The sequence below is a fragment of the Engraulis encrasicolus genome, unplaced genomic scaffold, assembly GCF_034702125.1.
Source record: "Engraulis encrasicolus isolate BLACKSEA-1 unplaced genomic scaffold, IST_EnEncr_1.0 scaffold_37_np1212, whole genome shotgun sequence".
Lineage (NCBI taxonomy): Eukaryota > Metazoa > Chordata > Actinopteri > Clupeiformes > Engraulidae > Engraulis > Engraulis encrasicolus.
In genome coordinates this window covers 340,761-351,762 of record NW_026945676.1, presented here as the reverse complement: position 1 = coordinate 351,762, position 11,002 = coordinate 340,761, and the positions used below count along the sequence as shown (strand labels likewise).

The 11,002-nt window shown below is 45.6% G+C and overlaps 1 protein-coding gene across 1 annotated transcript in view; it reads left to right on the top strand.

Annotated features, from left to right (window-relative positions):
- Positions 1-8,340: 8,340 nt before the first annotated feature.
- Positions 8,341-11,002, top strand: part of LOC134443879 (mitogen-activated protein kinase 14A) — a 31,115-nt gene continuing 28,453 nt past the window's right edge. The window contains exon 1 of the mRNA XM_063193410.1: positions 8,341-8,851. Within this exon, the coding sequence (XP_063049480.1) occupies positions 8,733-8,851 (119 nt within the window). The 5' untranslated portion in view covers positions 8,341-8,732. The remainder of the gene's footprint in view (positions 8,852-11,002) is intronic.

Sequence of the window (11,002 nt, the reverse complement as noted above, 5' to 3'; positions counted from 1 at the left end):
CTCCTCCTCTCTCCTCTTTTCTTCTCCCCCCCCCTCTCTCCTCCTCCCTCTCTCTCTCCTCATCCTCTCTCGTCTCCAAACTACTTCTGGAGGTCCCTGAGTGGCGCGGCATCATCTATCTGTCCTGAGGCCAGTCCCGCCCCCAGGTCACACACACACACACACACAGAACATCCTCTCATGTTCTCATGCCTCTCCCTCGTGGTGAAAGACGTTCTGCAGCCTCTTCGGTTCCTGTGCGGTTCCCTGTACGTTCCTCTTCGGTTACTGTCCTCACCAGCCACGCCCCTTTCACTTGAGTGTGACATGAGAGTTACCATGGCAACCGAGGAGGAGGAGGAGGATTAGGGGCACCAGAGCTGGGCAATAGGAGTAAGGAGCAGAGGAGTAATGGAGATGGAGGAGAGGAATAGTGCTGGGCACGGAATAGGGAGAGCAGATGGAGAGAGGAGAGAGGGGAGGAGAAAGAGGAGATGGAGAGAGGAGAGAGGGGAGGAGAAAGAGGAGGGGAGATGGAGTGAGGATAGAGGGGAGGAGAAAGAGGAGTGAAAGAGGGCTGTCCACCTCTGAAGACCTCTCTGTCCGTGTCCAAAGTGACTCGATTGCTCTCCCGATGACACACAATACTCTAAAGCCTGGCTCAAACTACACGACTATCGCGCCGATTCTCGGCTGAAAACCCCCCTTGCGACAATCGGTGGAACATTACTCCCCAGGAACATCGCAAGCGATTGTCGGGAAAGATTTCCTCGTCTTGGCCGACGTTCTAAGATAGAACTTCGACAGCTCAAAGAGTCGCTGATTGTAAGTCGTAGAAATCAAACAGTGTTTGAAATTTGCGACTGGAAATAGAACGTCGGGCATTGTCTCGGTGGCTGCGAGCAGCGACAAGATTGACAGTTGCGATTCTCTTCTAGTGTGCGGTGCACCCTGACGTCAAAATCGGACACACAATCAGCAGTCGTGTAGTTTGAGCCAGGCTTAAAGCGGTATGCCACTATTTTGGGGCTTAATACAGTTAAAATCGTTGGCCAGGGTTTATAAAGGTGTTTAAGTGTCTTATTTTTCATGTAAGCCATTGTCTTGCTTTAAGACAAGTTAAAAGAGGTTGCTAAGTTAGTGAAAGTCAATGGATCCGTGTAGCATGCTAGAGTGATGCATTGACTTTCACTAGCCTAGCTACATACTCCCTGTTTTAACTTGTCTTAAAGCAAGACAACGCTTAACATGAAAAATAAGACACTTAACCACCTTTATAAACCCTGGCCAACGATTTATCTGTATTAAGCCCCAAAATAGTGGCATCCCCCTTCAATGCTACTGAAGATGAATGAATGGGGGCTTATGAAGGCTGTTATCCCGGAGGGGGGTGTGTAGCACGGTGGGGGGTTCAGTAGCCCCCGTATTGCACAGGGGGGTTAAGAGTTGCACCTTGACATCACTGTTATAAAATACACCGATTGAGGATCTGTATCTGTCTTGTTCAAGTCTTATTAGTTTGATTAAAGCCAAGAGGGGTGTTCTAATAAGAAGAAGCAGGTTGAGGAGTAAACCTGGTTAAGTTAAAGGGACACTGTGTGAGATTTTTAGTTGTTTATTTCCAGAATTCAGGCTGCCCATTCACTAATGTTACCTTTTTCATGAATACTTACCACCACCATCAAATTCTAAGTACTCATTATGACTGGAAAAATTGCACTTTTCATACATGAAAAGGGGGATCTTCTCCGTGGTCCGCCATTTTGAATTTCCAGAAATAGCCAGTTCAGTTGCAAAAATGACTGTGCTTGGGCCATACTAGAAAATATTTGGTTTATTTATTACTTAGTAAACTTTCATGTAAAGATCAAGTTTGGCAATAGGCAACCCAGTTTCAATGAGCAGCATAGTTGCAGTACCTTTTTTGACCATTTCCTGCACAGTGTCCCTTTAATGGTATGAATGAACATTGTGTAACTTGTTCTTTGTATACTCCTGAACCAGCTTCTGCATGGGAGAGTAGGGGGGCCACAGACGGCGGCGTCAGATCGGGACATTAAGGCTTTAGATTGGGAGACTGTTCTTTATTTTGTAAAACATTTGTCATTCCATGTTTTTGTCTTTTCTTTTCTTTTCTTTTCATTTTTACACCTGTCCTGTTCTGTCCACTTCTGCGGATTATAATTCCTAATTTCGTTAACACTACAATAACTACCCAAAAAGCTTTATAAACACTTTATAAATAATGAACTACTTATCAACAAAATGTTTACAAATGTTTATAAATGGGCGAGAATATTATGTTAACACAACAGACAGAGCACAGTCTTATTGGTCCTGGAAGTTTATCCTCCAAAGACCAGAAGGCATGAAACCACATAAAACTCACACAGTAGAAGTTGATTCCCACTCCACTGTGCTGTCGTAGTTTGGTTCTTACTCATTTACAAACATTTGTAAATGTTTTGTTAAATGTTAATTGTAATTAAATGCTTTTTTGGGTAGTTATTGTAAAGTGTTACCCTAATTTCTAGTGTGTTGATTATTGATCTGATCCCTGCGGTGAGGAGGTTCAGATTAAAATCTAATGAATTATAATAATCTGTAACGATCAATCATTCTCCTGCTCTGTTCTTATCACATCGAGTCATGGATGCTGCATATTGTTGTCATATTTGTACATATATTGTGAAAACCAGTAAATATATAGTTGAACTTTAGATGTGTTTTGTACTGTGTGTTTTTGAAAAAAAAAGGGAAATTCCACCTGGGAAACAACAACAAAATTGCATTTATGCCTCACCCGTGCAATTGGACAGCACCCAAATGACGACCCAAGGGAGCAGTGCTGTGGGACGGTACTGGTTAATTTCTCTCTCCCACCAACCTGGCGAGTCGGGTGTCTAACCGGCAACCTTTGGGCTACAAGTCTGACCGCTTACCCACGACTGTTTTCTCTTGATGCGCGATGGTGGATGTGCTAGTTTGAGGTGTTGTGTTTCTATTGCAGCCGTGGCCTAACGGTTAGGGAGGTGGTCTAAAGATCAGAAGGTAGTAGGTTCGAATCCCACCCTTACCTCTCCCTACACCTCCATTCATGACTGACGTGGCCTTGAGCCTAACCTCACATAGCTCCAGGGGCTGTAACCAATACCCTGTACCAAGACACCTAACCCCACACTGCTCCAGGAGCTGTAACCTATAACTTTGGATAAAAGCGACAGCTAAGTGTGATGTAATCCAATGTTATGTCATTTCAACTGTATGTGTCATTAGCAAGCATTGTTATGTCTAAACACAGACTAGATAATAAACTATAGATGGTAATCCATACATGATAAACTGTAATCCAAACATGATAAACTGTAATCCAAAAGGAACACATCAACACAACACACATCTTCCTGGAGTAGATCTGGGAATACATAGTAAACAGAGAACAGACGCAAATCCACAAACAGGAAGTGTGTTCTCCCATGTTGTTTTGTTCTGTTTGGTTTTGTTGAAATGTTGACACTAGACAGTAGCTCCCCGTGTCTGCCGCAGCATGAGGCCCGTGGGCCGGATGCGGCCCGCCACACGCTTCAATAGTTACTATTAGTTAGTATGCCCTTTATTATCCCGCCATGGGGAAATTAATTTGTTGCAGCAGTAACATTGTGCAAAAACAGCAGGACCAGGAGGTTAAAAAAGTATATATAAGATAGATACAAATAGAAATGATAAAAGAAAATAGAAATATCTCTGTTAAAAACAAGTACATTAGTAAAAGTGAAAGTGCATTGGTAAAAAGTGCATTAGCAGCTTCATAAAAAGCAGGAGATGGGGCTAGAACAATAATAAATAAGTAAGTCAATAAGTTATACGGTCACAGAGAGAACATAAACTAAGAATGTCAAAATATGAAGTCCATTTCTAGCGCATTAGAATGTGCTGCAGTCTGAGACCCCCACTGGTCTACAGTATCACTAAAATGTCAGCACACCATTTCGCCACTAGGGGCCCCCCTCTGCTTCTTTTCTTCAGAGCCGAGTAGAAAGACAGATGTGTAATATCAGAGAGAGTTTAGATTGAGAGGGGACATATGGCGGCCATCTTGGTGACGCCTTCGGAGTGCTATTTCGCGATTAAGTAGACCAGATCTGAGAGTCAATGGGAAAAATGAATGGGGAAACTGAGTATAGGACGGAGGGGAACCCAGCGGTTGTGAAACCCATATGGTTGAAACGACCGTGAAAAACTGATCAATCTAGACTACTTGGTTGTGTCATACGAGTCAAAATAAAGCTTTTTAAGCCACTTTTCTCACGATTTCTTTGGCAGAGTTAGGCACAGTTGTTCCATAACGGCAGGAGAGTAACAGCTTTTCACAACTGAGCATGTGCATAATTTCGCGTGCGCCGATGCAGCCAGATGATTGGATCACTGGCAACGCAGCTCAGCAGGCACATTGGCTCTTGTTACCAGAAAGGCGGGAGATGTGCGGGTAGACGCCATATTTGCGTTACGAATCTTCACCGTTAATTTCTATGTACCTGTCCTATCTCCCCTTACTAGAATATTTCTGGTATTATTACCTCCGCCAAGGTCTGTTTGTTTGTTTGTCTGTGTGTTTGTTTTTCAGCAGCGTAACTCAAAAACTAATCAATGGATTTGGACGAAACTTTGTGGAGTTGTTGATAATGACTCAAGGAACAAGTGATTCAATTCTGGTGGTGATCCGGATCACAAACCGGAACCAGGACTTTTTGAAAGAGTCTTCACCATTGCTGGCCTATATCTAGACGCCCCTAGTGACCAGAAATTGAATTGCGGGGACTCCACAAAAAGAAGGCAGAAAGACTTAGCGTGTAACATATTCAAATGTTCTATCAAGCAGCTTCCTTGGCGGAGGTCTGCACTCTCGGAGTGTTTCTAGTTACAATGTGTATCAATGAGGGCTCACGGCATTCTCTCAGAGTAGCCTGTGCCGTATTTTCACACTACCTGACACACGTGGGGGAGCCTGTGTGTGTGTGTGTGTGTGTGTGTGTGTGTGTGTGTGTGTGTGTGTGTGTGTGTGTGTCAGAGGTGGAGAACCTATGTCTGGACTTGAGGGTCGTTTTAATGTTAAACAGTTCCACATGAAATACATATGTACATTTTTGTAAAGAAATCTTAGAAATGACAATTTCAGTCCAATTAAATTATATTTTCAGGTCACCTAGTGAAGGTGGGGTCTGTTGTAAAGCTGGCCGTCTTCAGTATAGGCCTAAAGGGCAGGGGGAAATAGCACAACCCTTGGAGGACTTTATAACATTTGAAGAGGACCCTTGGAGGACTTCATAACATTTGAAGAGGCCCCTTGGAGGACTTCATAACATTTGAAGAGGACCCTTGAGTGGAAAAGGGTCCCCAGCCCTTGCCTGAATGTCATAGACTTCAGATCACGTAGTGCGATTCTGGTCTGACCAGGACTATAACGATCAGCGTTTCCATACAGGAAGAACTTTGTTTCCATGGCCTGGTTAACCCGCCTCCCTCGGCTTGCTACTGGTTGAGGGCTGTGCCGAAGTTTAAAACCAAACATTTCTTAGTCCTAATAGAATGTCTCTGCTTAAACCACGTCACTGCCTTGAACTTGCCTCTACCCAAGACGGTTGGAAATGCTCAGTTGATTGGTTCCAGACAAAGTGGGTGGAGATCCCGCTGTAGCGGGATTGAGCAAGCTCCTGGCCCTACTGTGTGCAGCTGAGCCGAAGCTACCCCTGCCCAGCTCTGCATTGTAAGCATCTAAGGCAGTGATTTTCAAACTGTGGGCCTGAAGGTATTCCTAGTGGGCCTTGAAATCATTTTCTGAAAAAACAAAATCATGTTTTTGTGTGTGTTGCTGTTCATTTATTTGAGTTTTATTGTTAATTGGGTCAGAGGTGGGCCCCGAACATTTGTGAAAATTTCAAGTGGGCCCCATGTTGGTAAAGGTTGGGAACGGCTGATCTAATGGTCCCCAGCTCTACAAGTATCTGTCTGCAAAGAAGCAAAAGTTAAGCAATACAAATGTCAATGATGATTAGTTCAACATTGTTGTTGTTGAGGGAAGACATTATTATTGTTATTATTATTATTATTATTGTTATTATCATTAATTGTTATTGTTGTTATTATATTATAATTAATATTAACATTATTATTATTTGTATTGTTATGGTCGTTGAGGGAAGACATTATTTAGATTTGCAACTTGTGACGGAAGTACAGCTCATCTGGTAATCTCTGTAGGAGGCAGATGATCCAAAGATTGAGCTCTGCAGACTAAGGTAGATCTGAAAGAACAAAAGCCCATCTGGGAAACTTCCATTGTCATTGTGACACAGCACTCTACAGCACACAGCTCTCACCGCACCCAACGAAACTGAATTTATGCCTCACCCAGGGCAAAGGGGCAGCCCCCAATGGCACCCGAACGGGAGCAGTGCAGCGGGACGGTACCATGCTCAGGGTACCTCAGTCATGGAGGAGGATGGGGGACAGTAGAGTACCATGGAGGAGTATGGAGGACAGTAGAGTACCATGGAGGAGGATGGGGGACAGTAGAGTACCATGCTCAGGGTACCTCAGTCATGGCAGTCAGGCATGGGGGGAAATAGAGTACCATGATCATATCATCTCAGTCATGGAGGAGGATGGGGGACAGTAGAGTACCATGGAGGAGGATGGAGGACAGTAGAGTACCATGGAGGATGGGGGACAGTAGAGTACTATGCTCAGGGTACCTCAGTCATGGAGGAGGATGGGGGACAGTAGAGTACCATGCTCAGGGCACCTCAGTCATGGAGGAGGATGGGGGACAGTAGAGTACCATGCTCAGGGTACCTCAGTCATGGAGGAGGATGGGGGAGAGGAGCACTGGTTGATTACTCCCCCCACCAACCTGGCAGGTTGGGATGGGAATCATACCGGCAACCTTCGGGTTACAAATCTGACTCCCTAACCACTTATGACTGCCACATCTAGATCAGGGGTTGCCAACCTTTTTCAACTTGGGGCCCACTCGAAATTGTCAAAAATGTTCGGGGCCCACCTCTGACCCAATTAAGAATAAAACTCAAATGATTTCAAGGCCCACTTGGTATACCTTCAGGGGCCACCAGTGGGCCCCGGCCCATAGGTTGGGAATCACTGATCTAGCTCATGTCAGAAATAAGTCTAAAGAGCCTAAAACTCCCTCATGATGCTCCTCATCTGCTGTAGAACAGTCTGCAGTACTGAGTGATGCTTTATTATAATAGAACAGTGATTCTCAAAGTATGGTCCGGGGACCACTAGTGGTCCGCGACAGAGCTCAGGTGGTCCGCGAGGGATTTCACTTTTCCAAGACAAGTTAGCAGTACGCTATATTTGTAACATTATTACAAAGGTAAACATAGCTGAAATCTCATTTTCACCACAAGTATACAGGCTTGTAAATGTGAATAAAAAGTAAGTGATCAAAAACATCAAAATTAGCTGTCAAATTTGCAACCGTCAACTGTCAATTAAGATGACAGGTGGTCCCTGAACATTTTTGTGGGAAGTTTGAGAAACACTAGAACCATGTTTTATGTTATGATGCAGTGATGCCTGCTGCTGGTATACTGTTTTATGTTATGATGCAGTGATGCCTGCTGCTGGTATACTGTTTTATGTTATGATGCAGTGATGCCTGCTGCTGGTATACTGTTTTATGTTATGATGCAGTGATGCCTGCTGGTTTACTGTTTTATGTTATGATGCAGTGATGCCTGCTGCTACACTGTTTTTCGGATCCCCACGGCCCTCCATCGCTGCTCTTGTCGTGGGTTTGCTTATCATCTCCACCAAACGTGACTGTTCCATTCATCATGGACTTAAACTTTCCACTGCCGTCTATTTTTGTTGTGTAGGCGACCTGTGTTGTACTTATATTGAGTTCTGTATGTCTTTGAGTGTTTGTATGTTCTTTGTTTATGGCCTGGGCCTATCTGTAAAGCGTCTTTGGGTGTTGTGAAAAGCGCTATACAAAAGAAATGTATTATTATTATTATTATTATTATTATTATTATTATTATTATTATTATTATGTACATGTTGCTATTGTTATCTTGAAATAATTTAAAGATGAAGAATAAATAATTTCCCACTCAATGGATCAATTCTGTTGAACGTTTTTTTTTTTTTAGTTAAATTCAGCCAATGGATATTGGACCATCATCAATATCAAATGCGTTTGGGATCAAAATAACTCCCATTCCTTTCTCTCACAGCTCCAGGTTGTTGAGATGAATTGAAGATACAGTGTGGCCCAAATCACGCGAGATTTGAGAACAGGTTTCGAGACGAGCACACTTGCTGGAGCGTGTGACGCTGAGCACGAACGAACGAAGGACTCGGAAGAAACCAAACCGAGCCTGTGTCGTGTTCTCTGCATCGGGAGAAAATCCACTCGAGGAGGCGACTGAACTGAACACATACAGCGTTGTTCGCAGGCAGGCAGTGTGCTGTGCACATTCTCATTCTCTGTTTGCACGTTTGAGTGCACGACTGACTTTTGATGCACAGACAGAGACACACTGGACGGTCTTTTGTGCTCGCCGAGTAGTTCTATTGCGTTTTATTTGTGGAGGTAGAGCCTCTAGACTAGAGCTCTAGTCTGTGACACGCCAAGAAATCAAAAGAAGAGGAGAGGAGGGCGCGGAAGTTTCTAGACGAGAGCTCTGTGCGTTTGTTTGTTGCCGTGGGTCGTGGCTCGTGCAGGGATGTCCCAGGACGCGAGACCCACGTTCTACCGACAGGAGTTGAACAAGACGATATGGGAGGTACCGGAGCGCTACCAGAACCTGTCTCCAGTGGGCTCGGGGGCATACGGAACCGTCTGGTAAATAAACACCGCCCCGTTTCCTTTTTCTTCTGCACACACAGCTCAATTGCATAACTCCTAGAACTACTGCCATATTGGTGCATCCTATGTCGGGCCTGGAAATTCCACTGTTGCACAATGATAACAATCTACAGCTAAGTGTTGACTTGTAGGATACTTTCGGGTGGCCTTACTACGTTTTAGTTGTTTACATTCAGTCTCCCTGTTCAATTGCACGAAAGTCCCCCAAATTAATGCTGTAGATGGTTATGTTGCAACAACCAAGGGTTAATCAAGTACAGTAAACAAACACGTCTTCTGTTATATCCCTGCAAGGCTCCAGTTCTGAAATACGTGCAAGCAAAGCCGTACGTCACCATACAATATTGAAGGCGCTTATTGAGACCTTGTCACTTTGTTTTTAAACCTCTTGAGTCTAACTGCAGTTGTGCCTGAATTCGGTTCAGGCGTCAGGACACGATGCCCGAGCATGGTAGTTGTTTTGTTTGGGATTTGTCAAGCGGATTATCTTTTGTGTTTGTTGATGGCAGTTTGCTTCCCTGTTTATGTTCCGCATCTGACATCATAACGCGCAGCCAAGCAGAGAGGAAACGGCACAGAAGCGCGATGTAAACAAACACGGTGCAGTTTAACGTTCCGTGTTTTTCCTCTTCGCGTAAAAGGCTTTTGGAGGCCGTGCAGTAGGCTACAGTACAATGAGACGGCAAGTCCCAACGCGTCAGCAGAAATGCGAACAATAACAGTGTCGCACACTAGTCCAGTAGGCTACCGAAGGCCTTCAGTCGCTGTTGAACTCCAGGCTACTACTGTACTGTATACTGTACTATACTATAGGCTACCCATACGTATATAAGCCTGTTATACAGATCTGTACACCGACTGTTTGGGTCAACCTTCGCCCTCGGCTCACATTCGGCGTCCCTTCGCGACACATGATATTCAGTGGTTTGTTTTTTTCCGGGAGCTGTAGCCGGGTGTGTGTTTGTAACTGAACAGTCGTGTAGCCTTCTGATGGTACACGGCAGACAGAGAGACATGCAATCCTTTGTATGGCACTGTGCACAGCTCGCGCTCTAAATGATAAACAACCTGCCGCGTTTAGATGCGTTGGGTCACTCTCTCCTCGCGCAGCACAGGATGTCCACCGGTAGGTAGGCTCCTATCCTGGCGATGGAAACGTGGTTGTAAAAGCGTACCATGTGCACGAGCGGACGGCTGGCTACCACCAGGTTAAGCATGATGTCACCCTCGCGCTCTGTGACTCATCCTTCCAGTTAAGGAGTCTCGCGGATCATGACAAGGTTGGCCATGCGCACCGAGACCGATGACGAAATACTCTGCAAGAGGTCACCTGAGCTGCAGGAGAGACCCGCTGGCCTGTTCTCCTCTCCTCTCCTCTCCTCCCCTCTCCTCTCCTCCACTCTCCTCTCCTCTCCTCTCCTCCCCTCTCCTCTCCTCTCCTCTCCTCTCCTCTCCTCTCCTCTCCTCCACTCTCTTCTCTTCTCTTCTCTTCTCTTCTCTTCTCTTCTCTTCTCTTCTCTTCTCTTCTCTTCTCTTCTCCTTCCCTCTCCTCTCCTCTCCTCTCCACTCCTCTCCTCCCCTCTCCTCCCCTCTCCTCTCCTCTCCTCTCTTGATCTCCATGCCTTTCCTCTCCTCTCTTTTCCTCTCTCCTCTCCTCTCCTCTCTTCTCCTCCTCTCCTCTCTTCTCCTCCTCTCCTCTCTTCTCCTCTTCTCCTCTCCTCTCCTCTCCTCTCCTCTCCCCTCTTCGCCTTTCCTCTCCTCTCTCCTCTCCGCTCCTCCTCTCCTCTCCTCTCCTCTCCTCTAGTCTCTTCTTCCCTCCTCTACTCTCCTCTTTTCTCCTCTCCTTCTCCTCTCTTGATCACCATGCTTTTCCTCTCCTCTCTTTTCATCTCTCCTCTTCTCCTCTCCTCTTCTCCTCTCATCTCCTCTTCCCTCTCTTCTCCTCTCCTCCTCTCTTCTCTCCTCTCCTCTCTCTCCTCCCCCCTCCTTCTCCCCCCTCTCATCTCCTCTCCTCTCTCCCCCCCTCTCCTCCTCTCCCCTCTCTCCTCTCTCCCCCCTCTCTCCTCTCCCCTCCTCTCCTCTCCCTCTCCTCTCTCCTATCCTCTCTCCCTCTCTCTCCTCTCCTCT